Genomic DNA, 13,377 nt, shown 5'->3' on the forward strand with positions numbered 1-13,377 from the left:
TGCCTGTGCTATGGCTGTTCTTATTCCATTCACTGCATATCTTCCGGAGACAAAACCCAGCTGATGATCTGTCAGTAAATCAGAACACATTGTCTGTAGCCTATTCACCATAATTTTGGCCATATTCAACAACAATATTGGTTGGTAAAATGACTCCATTTGTGGATCTTTTCCATATCAATGTTGTGTATGCTGCATTAAATGACTGATAGCTGGGGCTCTCTCTGCGTATGTACTGGAAGAGGTCAGTTAATGTTGGAGTGATCTCATTCTGCAATAATTTAAAATACTCTGATGGCAGACCATCAGTCCTGGGGATTTTCTTAGTTTTAAAAGGAGAGCTCCCTTGTTATCTCTTCCTGAGTAATCTCAGATTAGGGTTTTCTTTCTGTGCCTGGGTTAGTTTCAGCAGATTGGCTTTCTTTATTAAATGGTTCATTAATGGGACGTCTTGGGGTATAGCTGTATAAAGATGAGTAAGAATCGTGGAAAATATGCATTTCTTCACTTTTAGTGCATACTCTTCCATTCTCTGAATCCTTTATTGCTGTTCTATTATTGTTCATTTTACGAGGTCTGGACAGAGCTGCCAGCAGCCTCCCCGACCGATTAACCCACCTATAATATCAATTATTGGAATAATCCAATGCTACCTTCGCCTGCGCTAGCAAATAACAAGGAGTTGTCTATTTTGTTTATATATTTGAAAGGTATTATCCGATGGGCTGACTATATACTCCCCAAAGCTTTTTGACACTCTCCCTCAGGCTCTCACATTTCTGCTTGTTTTTTTCTAATAATTATGTACATAAGCTATAATGTGACCTCTAATTACTGCTTTTGATGTTTCCCAAAACAATATAGGGTCTATATGTTCTTAATTATCTTTTTGAAATTCTGACCATTTGGTCCTAAGATCTAAGATGGTCCTTCAGAAATATATAAATATGCCGGGAATCTCCAAAATCAGGTCCCTATTTTCTGATCTACCAATTTTAACACTATGTATATTAGAGCGTGATCTGATACGACTATGGGCCTGATTCAGACCCACTCGCGAGCGGCTGTCCGCTCGCAAGTGGGTCGATGGTGTGCACTGAGCATGCGCACGACGGAGGGAGCTCCGTCGTCCGCATGCGCGAGACTCGACGAGCGAAGGACTTTCCTTCGCTCGTTGTGTCTGATCAAAGGGGGCGTGCTGTCGATGTTGATTGACAGCACGCCCCCTTTGGTGGGCGTGCCAGGGGCGTGCCTCCCAGACAGGGGCGTTCCCAAGGTAACGCCTACCGTCAGAAGCCGGCCCACTGACATCACTAGTGATGTCAGTGGGAGTGATTTTGGCTCTAATAGAGCCAAAATCACTCCAGGCCTTGCGGTTGAGAAACTCAACCGCAGGCTCCGGCTCGCAGTGGCGATGGTCAAGACCATCGCGACCATCAACCTGCACGCTCGTATAGGCTGTGGGTGGTGACCCACAGCTATACGAGCGTCGAGGAGGACGCTCCATATTTATGGAGGACGGCCCTCATTCAGAGCGAGCGCTCTGCTCAGAGCGTCCAGCTCTGAATGAGGGCCTATGTCAGTTATTCCTGCATCAATCGCCTCAGTTACTAATCCTTCTATTAATACATAATCTATTCGTGAGAAGGTCCTATAAACTCCAGAATAGCAAGTGTACATTCTACCTGAAGGATTTTTGAGCCTCCAATAATCTGCTACTGCTAGTGTGTTTTTAATTTTAAATATAGGATTATTGCAGTTTCCTCTCCTTAGTTTAGGGGATGATGATTTATCGAACTCTGCATTATCCACCCAATTAAAGTCACCTTCTATAATCAGGTTTGGACATGTCCTCTAACAGCATCTGAGTTATTTTAGTAAAGAATTTCTCTTAGGCAGTATTTGGAGCGTATATATTTAACAGAGTATATCTCTTTGCATATAGTTGGATCATCAACAATAGAAATCACCCCTCAGGGTCCTCAACTTTCTCCAACACTATATAAGTTAGAGATGAGCGGTTCGGATTCTGTGGAATCCGAAGCGCTCCGAACATAGGGGATCAGAGTCCACCTTCCCCGCCTGACTCGGATCCCCGTTCGGGGCCGAGCGGCGGCCACCTGATGTCGGATTCTCGCTAGAGAATCCGACATCAGGGCTCCTATTGTGTAGGGCAGACCGCTGTGATAGCGGTCTGCCCTACACAACACAGCCGCCAGCGGCAGCTGTGTGTTTGTTACAGCAGCCAATGAGAGTCACACAGACTCTCGTTGGCTGCTGCACGGAGGGAGCCGGCTGGAGCTCAATCATGAGCTCAGTCTTCCGGCTCCCTCCTCGGCGCGTGGATGCAGAGCGGACGGCGCGGGAGTGGCGATTCAGGTTTTATATTTTTTTTGTGTGTGTAAGGGCCAGGGGCGCTACTGGGGGGCACACTACTGGGGGGGTCTGCTACTTGGGGGGGCATACTACTGGGGGCATTGTGTAAAAGGGGCACTACTGTGTGTCGTAACATAAATAAGAGACACTACTTTATGGTGTAATGTGAATCAGGGTGCACTGTGTGGTATAATGTGAATAGGATTGTGCACTGTGACTCCTTGGGCCGTAGCCTACTTTATAAACAAGTACTGTGATTCTGCTGCCCGTACCCCACTGGGTGGGTGCACTACTTTTCATTTCTGCCACTGCTGTGTGGCAATGTTTCATAGATGTGCTTTATACTGTGGTGTCTGTCGTTGTGCCGCTGCTCTGTCGCTTAGTAACCAGTCAGCTGACTGCAACCTTTAGCAAATAATGTTGAAAACAATATTATAAGCTGTGAGGTGTGCTAAATTGACTGGAAATTAATGTTATTGAGGTTAATAATACTCCAGGAAGAAAAAAAAAAGGACCAGTTTATGTGATTTTAGCTTTTTTTTGTCAATTTTTGTAAAAAAATCCAAATCCAAAGCCAGTCACTGCAGTTTGGCAAATCCAAAGCCGGACGACGAATTAGAACCAAATCCAAATCCGGCAAAAATGGTCCAGCGCACATCCCTAATATAAGGTAGATGTCGGGCCAATATTATTGCCACTCCTCTAGTTTTAGATTTATAATCCAATGAAATGCACTCGCCTATCCAATTCACCCTAAGTATAGATTCTTTTCCCAATGAGTCTCCTGAATGAAGGCTCTCAGTTTAATTTCTTTTCAAATGTTCTAATACTTTTTTGCATTTAACAGGGGTGTTCATACCCCCCACATTCCATGAGATCAATTTCAAAGTCTGTGGCATTATCTACACAGTAAGAGAAAGAGCAGGAATATCCCTTAATCCAATTCTTTCTACATTTATCTCCAATCTATCAAGAATATCTAAAAAATAAACGTGCTTAGATCTTCAAAAAAATACTACGTTTGCGTGCCTCCCATTCATATCACAATTTTCCTTGCCCTATCTGTAGATTCTTCCCCGCCCCCCCCCTTTCTTTTACCACCAGTTGTCGTGCCTCCTTTCCTCCCCATCCCATACCTATCTTGCGCAAAGGCCTTACCTTTGCCTTTGATGATCAGTGAAACCATAGAGTGCAATACCAACATACTCCTTCCATTTACAAGTATTCCATAAAAATTTCCCTCCTCATTTCTATATATAATTTCTATTTTTTCCAACACAAACTCATGTGCCTTTTACCCCCTACCCCACAACTATACTGCGTAGAGGGTGCCTTTCTTTAGTGACCAGTGATATAATAAATTTCAATATAAACATAACATTGTGCAAGTCCTCATTTTCCCTTTTCCAACTTATTAGTAAATGAATTAACCATAAATACATTTCAACCCTCATAGTGATCATAATATATTCAAAATACATTCTCATTGTTATCATATTTTCCCTTTTACCACTTTTCTTTTCCTTACCCCTCTCATCTCCTCTCCCCTTCTTCTAAGTTACCAGGGTAATTTGTAGACCCTTCACCTATCCTTTCAGAGTATAAATAGGCTTTTGCTGCTTCCGGGGTATCAAAAACCAAAGTCCGTCCATTCTCCATGAGACGGAGCCTGGCAGGAAACCACAATGCAAAACGCTTGCCACTATCAAAAATGTACATATCGGTTGGAATGCTTTATGCTTCTTTTGTAAAGCTACTGAGTAATCTTGAAAAATCTAAATATTTGCTCCCTCCAATTTTAATGGGGTACATATCCTAGATGATCTCCATATTTTATCCTTTGTGGCATAATACAAAAATGTTACTATTACTGGTCTTGATCTATCATTGGGGCTCTCCCTCACTGGTCCCAGACGATGGACCCTTTCTATCCTAAGGTCTACTACACCCTCCTGTATATTTAATGCTGTCATTATTTTTGTAATGATCTAACTCGAGAGTGCTTGATTTGATACATATATGGAATCCCTACAAACCGTAAGTTTTTTTCTACGATCCCTATTCTCTAAACAAATTCAATGGCTGCTTGAAAAAATTAACGATATAGAGTGTATTTCTGTTGTTTTTGCACCTAGACAGCATCATACTTCAAGTCGCTTACCCTTTTGTTCCAGGGTTTCTATTCTCACTACATTTTTCTCAATTCCGGCCAGAGCTGAGTCAAGGGAAGCCTGGATTAAATCCAATTTTTTTTTTTTTTTTTTTTTTGGGGAGTAGTATATTAGCCTCCTCATTTGTTTGAGGGACACTTCTCCACCTCTTGTCCCTCCCTAACTTCGGGAGGGGTACTGGCCAGTATGGATTCTTGTCTTTGTTCTTTAACCGGTGACCCCTGAGCTGACTTAGCCCCACGCTGCCTTTGTTTACCCATTTCCTTGTTTTGCGACTTGGAAGATGACCTTGTACCAGTTGTTTTAGAGATAAACTTCTCCATACCACACTCGTTCTTTTTAATAGGGGAGAGATCTATTGCAACCACATCAAAACCTTTGCCACTCCCCCTAGATACCTTATCAGATATTGTCAACAGGGTCTTAAATGATCTATTCTGCTGTAGCTTATTTCTTCTCAACAAATATTAATCACAAAAGTCAACAAAGTCTTGCATAAACCCTATAACCCCTTTGCTATTTGTTTTTTTAATTGGGGCGTATTATAGTATTCTCTCCTTTGTGCTTTTATAGGGCTTCTTTCAGATATAAACCTTTTATCTCTCTTCATTGGATTAAAAGTTCACAGTGCAGTGGCCCCAGATATCCTATGCAGCCATGACTGGGAATCTAGATGGGATTTGGCTGTTACCACTAATACTACAGAGAAGAGAGCTAGCCGACCACTGTACTGCTTGTTCCTAGATGGTTCCTAGATGGTTTTACCATGGCTTTACAAACGCTGCAGATGGCAAGCCAAATGTTGTCCGGCTTTGGGTATAAATCCACATTAGGAGGTAGATTTTTGGGTCTTTTGCCCAGGCATGGACAATGGCCTTATGGGCAAGAACCGCTTCCACTGACACAAAGAACATCCTCATTAGCTACACAAATATCCCCCTCATGTTGCACTTCTACCGTAGCATCCTCAATGTCTAGGTCAGCTACTTCTTGACTTGTGCTGCTCATCCCCACATTGACAGAGGGTGCAGATATAGGGGGGGGGGGGGAGGCTTCTCTAAGAGTTCAGAAGGGTCAGACTTACACATTGCACTTGCGGACACACTTAGACTCTCCACAGGAATTTGTGAAATTTCTGGAAACAGTTTGTTCTACTTGCTTAGTTGTTTTACTTTTCTTTTGCACAGATTTTCCAGTTTTAATTTTTTTTGACACCTCTTCTACACTCGGAGTGAGAATGGCTTGTCTTGACAACTGTGCCTCGCTGGAACCACTGTTTTTATACCACTGCTTTTTTATACTGGGTTGCTGTGCTATGCTATTACTGTAATAGTGGCTGTATTTAAGCATTGCTACTGCATTAAGAACTGTGGCGCAGATCTGAGTGTACTATTACTTGCATTCCACCTGTGGTTAAATACTGTGCTGCACTTCAAGAATTGCATTACTCTACATGATGTTCATATCCGCTGTCTGCATATTATACCCTTGCTACTAGCTGTTACACTGTACTGGACAAAACTAGTGGTTGGTGTCAGTACTTCAATGAACTGCACACTTGCCATATTACTGTTGCTTCTACACTACTCCAGTTATTACCTAGTGATCTCCTGTCTGCTGGATAAGCCCCTACTGCTCAGAGGTACAAGACCTGGTGACCGCCTAAGTACTGGTGTGTGCGTCTAACACTAAGGGAACAGCAGGTGGTTGTTATAAGCAAAAGACCCTCCATAGAGGGACTCTACGGGGTCTTAAGTAACAGTGCAGGAGTTTCATAACATTCTGCTCTTCTCACAAATTATCATTATCCATATTATTGAGTTATCAAAGATTATACAGACGTATGTACAACTACAAACAAATGTATTTCCCACTTTTTTTAAATGGGCAGCTCAGCTGACACTGCGTGCTGTCACAGCAATTATATGTATGTGAACAAAAATGTACTAGGAAGACAGCGCACAGACCTAGTACAAACAATAGAAATCATATTTTTTCTTTTTTAAATGTGCAGCTCACTGACACGGCATTCATTCACAGCGCTTATATGTACGTGAAAAAATGCACTGGGGACAGTGCACAGGTTGTATAAACAAAATTAATTTTTTTTCTGTGAATGACAACTGCGGAGTCACACTGTAGTTCATACCCCATTGCGATATAAGCAGAGTCACAGTGCAGGACCACTGTGAGACTACTATAATCATTTCTGCACTATAACAATGAGATGCTATCTTCCTGTACAGTAAATCTAGCTCACCCAATATATTATTAACACAAAGACTGAACTGGAGACAGCACAGCAGCAGCTACTGGACATAGGGAGTGGATGGATACAGCAGTTGCCTCTGGATACAGGGACAGGACTGCAGCCACCACTGGAGGTGGAGAGGATGAACACAGGACAGCAGCCACTGGACACCTCAGCCTATACTGGAGTCACTGTGAAATGGTGCCCAAGTCACTGTGGGAGGAACTTCTATGAAATCCAAAATCTGAGAGAACCAGACTCCAGGATGATTAAGTTTTGCCTCGATTTGGAATTCCAGCAAGGCGGGAATACCCGAGCCGCCGCTCAGATTGGGGGAAGTTCAGGTGGGCTTGATTTTCGGAACCCCGGGCCCGCACATCTCTAATATATAAAATATACACACCTTGCAGTACTATTCATGACTGATAACCATTTGCAATTGCATTAAATAAATCACTCCCCCAACTCATGTTCTGGGGCCCTTATACAAATATAGGACCCAGTGTTTATGATATATGAAGGGTCCACTAATGATATATCTCATAAACGATCACTTTTAGATGGTTAAAAATGGTTTATCCCCCTATGATTGACCCTAAAGTAGTACCTTATGTATTTATCTGTAAGAAAAATGTAGAAAAAACCTGTTAAGCTGTAACACTGAGGTCTACCACTTGGATGAATATTAATCTATTGGTTCATCTGATTGCAGTAGGTTGCCATTATACAAGAAATATGGTTCCAATATGGTGACTCTTACTGCGATGACCATCATGACACTATTTTTAGAAGTTTTAATAATATATTGACATATTACAATGCCATATACCGATCACCCACAAGAAGTTTATTCTGTACATGAAACTTCACTATCCGGGAATTTACCATCTGTGATCCCTAGATCAAACTGCCTTATTGTCTCAGTTGATCACCTACCACACGAGCGGACATGGACTAGATGATATTAAGATCCTAGGAGTGGTGAGATCAAACCATAAATATTTTTAACAGTGCACTGTTTTTATATCTGATAATTTTTTTCCATCTCTCTCCCGATTCTCAGACATGCCTTTTTTATATTGAATAACTGAATTGAACTGAAACGTTACAGAGGCTCAGTTTTAAGTAGCAACATACTTACTCTTTTCTGCAACTCTGATACAAAATGTTCTATTTTTAGAAACTTTATATCTTTCCTTTTTTTCCCAAAAGTGTTTTTGGAACTGTGAAGGATCCACTATACTTCTAAACCGGTTCCAGCACTTTTGGACTCTTTCCAGACCTATACAGTATTGTACTACCACTATAAACCTGCAAATAGACTGTTATTGTTATTATCACTGTTTTTACTATTATTTTTACTTTCTATGTGTCTTTATATTTTGACGAATGATTATAAATAAAAAAAAAAGCTTTGTCAAACTCCACTAACACGCTCTATATTGCACATGTGTTTGATAGGAAGGCTAAGCGCTTCCCTTAACCCTCCATTTTCCCACTCTAGTGCTTAACCCTCCCACTAGCCCAGGGGCTTTAACCCTTAAGACAGTGTGGGTCAGATAAAAAAATTCAACGAAGCCCGAGGGCCACTAGGCTATACTGCGGTATTTAGACTGCCCCATCCTCACACAATTATGTCCCATAACTGCCCCCTCCTACAATTTTAATTAGGTCCCAGAACAGCCTCCCTGCCTCACACAATTATAATTATGCCCCATAACTGTCCCTCCACCTCCTCCATTACTTATGTCAGATAGTTTCTCACATCCTCAAACAATTATGTTCCATAACTGCCCCCTCCAGCATAAAGGACACATTCAAAAATTAGACCTCAGATCTATGGGGGCAGCCATCTCTTGGGCTCTTGCTGCTGAGCCGTCTGGCTCTGTACTTGTGCATTTGTAGTTTCCTTTCCTTTAGTGGATGGCTGGAAGCTATCCACCAATCAATGCTTAGATACTCAGACAGTGATTGGTGGATAGCCAGCATCAGCCACCAATCCGCTATCTAGCAGCCAAAACAGTGTACAGACAGTGTACTGCTGTGATGTGACAGCAGGCACGGCTAGGAGGGGCATCACGTGACTGGTGGCCTGGGACTCACTGTCTGGAAGAGAATGCTGCAGCTGCCCAGATCTAATCTGATCGTGGCCAGCCAGTATACTCAGCACGATTCCAAGGTGCATCCAAGGTGAAGACCCCTGCCCTAGCCCAACTACTTACAGTCGGGATTCTGGCGCCAGCATCCCGCATGCAGATATTTCAACTGCATCCAGATAAAATGGTTACTTCTGGTTTTCTAAAGGTCTTTAGGAGTACTTCATATACATGTATACATGTATACATCTCACACACGGCTACTGGGGACTTCTGAGTTAAAGTCTCGGTCTTAGGCTGAGGGGCTTTCTAAAAGGACAACCAAGGGGACCAGGTGGAGGAAAAAAGAGCAGCTTTATTATTAATGCTATAAATTATATTCCTTCCGATAGGTAAACCAAATTGCCTCTGTAATAGAGGCTATGGAAGGGGGTACATGTGACTTCATGGTCATATCACTTACTAAACTACCAAACAAGTCTAGTAGCTGGCACATATGGCTATTACAGTAGTACTAAAATTTAGTAGTCCAACATCCATTGTGGTAGCTGTATGTTCCACCTTTTTAAAGGATATTTAGTAGAGGAAAGTCAACCGTACACATGTTCCTGAATAGTGGAAATGAGTAGCGGACACCAAGTTCAGAACCAAAAAAATCTGAGCCCCAGTTGTGGGCTGAAGTGTCATGATTGGGAGTGAAGTTTTCATTATTGGTAATTGGTAGATTATTGGAATCTACGTCCTATTTCAACACAGAGCAGAATGAACAAAGAATCGCCCAAACTATACTCTGACTCAAACATTTAAAATGCAAATTAGAGACGGCTACATGGAAAGCTTGATTATCGTGGACAGGATGCATGACGCATCTCATTTTGAATGCAATGCATCCCGCCTCTCATCACAAGTATAACAGCATTTACAAACGCCGTACGCTTGATGAAAATCACAAAGGACAGCTTTTCTGGCAAAAGCCGACCTTTGCTATAGGAGGATTTTCGAGTTTAGGTCCCAGAGTCCTTCTGTACATGCATCGAGTGATGCAAGCAATCTATTTTGGAACCCTTTAAGGGGGAATAGTGAATAGAAGCACATAGATCTGGAGCTCAGTGCATATGCGTTAAGCAGTCAAACCTCCAAAAACGTAATTATCCTATGTTTGACCGCAAAATCTGCATTGATGTATCCGGCCCAGTATCACTGGGATTTTGAAGCATTGACCTGTCTGTAATGGTGAGGACTGAGTAGCACTTTTCAGCAGATCAAAGTAAAATAGTGAGTTTATGTCCATAGTCAATTTTAAACAAAATAACTAAAAACTTATAAGTCTTAATTAGGGGCAAGAAAATATTTCTAAATCAACTGAATATACATTAAAAAAAAAAAAAAAAAAATGTAATCCACCCACCTACCCATAGCCAACACTGGTTTCTAAATGTTGCAGTGTGCCCAAAGTCTGTCCATTCCAAACAAACTATTACTACTAGCCTTCCCCAGAAAAGACTTGAAGGAAGAATTGCTTGATGTATTTAAACATTGTGGTTAACACTCCTACCTGGGTTTAGAGACATACGTTTAGATGTGTAGCCAGTGTCCACCAAACCTCTCTGTGAGCAAGCAGCTGTCGGGTCCACATTATCCTGAAAATACAGAATGCAAAATGAGGACAAAATCTACATATCACAGTAAACAGATATTAATCTTCTATATTGAATTTCTGAATGTAGTTTCATAACCAAAACTTTGATTACAGGATCACCAAACATTTGTCAGTACTGCAGTCTCCACACATGAGAAGTCTGAAAAAGCAACTGTAGGTTAAACCTTAATATATTGTTTGCAAGGATAGGGGTGAAGAAGCAACAAAATAAAGGCGGGTGAAAGAGGGTCCTACAAAGAACATGCCCTTTGAACAGCATCTATTGAAATGTGGTGTCACTTCAGCAGCCAAGGTGCTCTTCTGCTAGCAAAATAAGGTTTGGCAGAAGATGCTCTTAAGACAACCATTTATATGCTTCACTGCTTAACAAATACAGGATATCGGCACATCATTCACACTAATCATTCTTCCTTCACCACCTACCATAAATGTTTTCTGGCAAGCAATGGGCAGGACACACGCAAACACTGACGTTCTTGTGTTCCTTCATATTTATGATATGTCATGGAGATGCATTTGAACAATTATCACCGAAACCTTACGGTGTTTGGCTCACCCCTCAAGCACAATTGTAGCAGGCATACAGTTTATGTGGCAGACGTGTTTCATATACCAGCAAACTAAATCATTTGTACAACACAACAAAAATCTAGGATATCTAGGAAACACCGCAAATTGCACAAACATAAAAGACAGTAAAAACAGATCACATTTGTTTTACTTTGAGGTTTCCAGTCAAAATTAAACAGCTACATTGTGATGGAAGTGCACCATCTAGTGGATAACTATGATTATTATTTAAAAAAATAAAAAAGCTACCAATCACCAGAAAACGGATGAAAGCTGTTGTTCAGACAAGTTTTTTTTTTTTTAATCAAACAGATTTAACCAACTTACTTGAACAACCTTTTTCGTGTTTTCTGGTGTTTGGGAGCAAATTGCTGATTGTTATTTGCTCCCATGCATTACCGAATTTTCATTCTAATCAACTAATTGGATGGTTGGAGAAAAGTTGGTCTAGTGTATGGTCAGCTTTAAAGTGACTAGGGTATATATGTTTTATGAGCCATGTGGAAAATATCTGTCCCAAACACCAAAACGAGATTTAATTAATTATTGTGCCGTGAATTCTACTGGACAAAGGGACAAGAATGGCTACAGGGATTATAGATGCGTATACGGGAATGTGAGCGCAAGTGAGTGTGCATGTATGCTTTATTAAAACTTTACTTTCATGTTGTGTGCATCTTGTGGTTATTTTAAGATTTATTTTGCAGATGAACTACAGTTACCAGCGGGCCTGTAATGCCCCGCATGCTGGTACTTGTGGTTCTCCAAGTAACAGCATGCAGTGGAGGATTGCTGAGACATATAATAACTTTGTTTATTATGGGCAAACTACATCTATTTTTTTATTTTATTTTTTTTTACACAAAACTACCACAATCTACCCGGCACCCACCAGCCAGGGGTGCCGAGGATAGCCCCGGGCTATAAGCCCCAGCTTGGGGTGCCCTGATCAAGGCTGACTAGTGGTCAGGTATACTGCTTTGGACGGGGGACCTGGTGAAAGAATTCCCCGGCTGTGGCATTACAGCCCCTCTAGAAACAGTCTGGTGCCGATTATGGAAAATACAGATGACCCCCCTGCTCATTTTGTCCCCTGCATTTCCACAACCAGGACCGGCTCAGCAGAGCCTTGTGCTGGTTCATAAAATACTGGGCAACCCTACGCATCTTTTCCCCTGTATTTGAAGAACCAGGACTGGTTCTACAGAGCCCGGGGCTGGTTATGCTTGTGGGGACACATGCAATTTTTTTACACACGGAAGCCTTCACAAATCTGACTGATCTGTGAAGGCTTCTGTGTAACTTGGACCTTTTAATGCTAGGTCGCATTAAAAAGGTCTGAGCTTTTATAGAAGAAAACGGACTTGGACTCGCATAATGTAATAACCTCAAATCACAAGTTCGCAGGCTATTAAATTTGGCAAGTTTTGAGTCAAACAGACCTTCAAATGTGCAAAGTGATCAGTTTGTCTCACAAAAAACTCAGACTATTACATCGCACCCAGAATCTTGTCCTCAGATATTGTAACTTAAAAATAATGGTATTACACTATGGGGTATATTTATCAAAGCTTGATGCAAGATAAAATTGTGAGATATATATCACCAACCAATCAGCTTCTATATCACATCAAGCTTTGATACATATGCCCCTATGGCATAGTCCTCAGGATCCCTCATGTTTTCTTGGTCTCCTCACAGAAATCACAAGTGAAATAATTAGCTGCACCTGTGCATCTTCTAAAATGTGGACAGAGGGCCTGCTTCAGACCCGGTCGCAAGCGCTGAGCGCCCTCGATGTTTGCCCACTCCGTCATGCGCATGCGCGAGACCCGGCTAGTGACGGGTGCTCCGTCGCTCCGGGTCTCGCACCAAGGGGGGCGAGCTGTCGATGTTGAGTGACAGCTCGCCCCGTTTGGTGGGTGGGCCGGGGGGGTGGCTGCCCAAACGGAGGCGTTCCCGAGGGAAAGCTTGCCATTTGGGGGCGGCCCCACTGGCATCACGAGTGATGTCAGTGGAGAGCTTCCGGCGCCGAAAGCTCTCTGGGGCTTGCGATGAATGAGACCCTACCTCAAGGGTCTCGTCGCAAGTCCGATGGTCGTGATGGTCTCCTGAAAAAAAAAAAAAACAGCGCCCGCCCTGATTCAGAGCGAGCGCACGCTTTTTGCAAGCGCCTCTGAATCAGGCCCAGAGTTTGAAAAACACTGCTCTATGGTAAAAGTATTGTAATTAGGCCTATCCTTGTCCATACCA

At 42.2% G+C, this 13,377-nt stretch overlaps 1 protein-coding gene across 6 annotated transcripts in view; it reads right to left on the reverse strand.

Annotated features, from left to right (window-relative positions):
• The window catches only part of GRB10 (growth factor receptor bound protein 10), a 283,037-nt gene that overhangs the window by 167,401 nt on the left and 102,259 nt on the right, over nt 1–13,377 (reverse strand). For 4 of the 6 annotated variants that reach the window (XM_088464156.1, XM_088464146.1, XM_088464145.1 and 1 more), the window contains one exon: nt 10,450–10,534. In XM_088464156.1, coding sequence (XP_088320282.1) covers nt 10,450–10,465 — 16 coding nt within the window. In that variant the 5' untranslated portion in view covers nt 10,466–10,534. The remainder of the gene's footprint in view (nt 1–10,449; nt 10,535–13,377) is intronic. The other 2 variants (XM_088464147.1, XM_088464144.1) reach the window with 1 other exon arrangement.

The sequence above is a fragment of the Taudactylus pleione genome, unplaced genomic scaffold (genome assembly GCF_031769625.1).
Source record: "Taudactylus pleione unplaced genomic scaffold, aTauple2 ptg000054l, whole genome shotgun sequence".
NCBI lineage: Eukaryota > Metazoa > Chordata > Amphibia > Anura > Myobatrachidae > Taudactylus > Taudactylus pleione.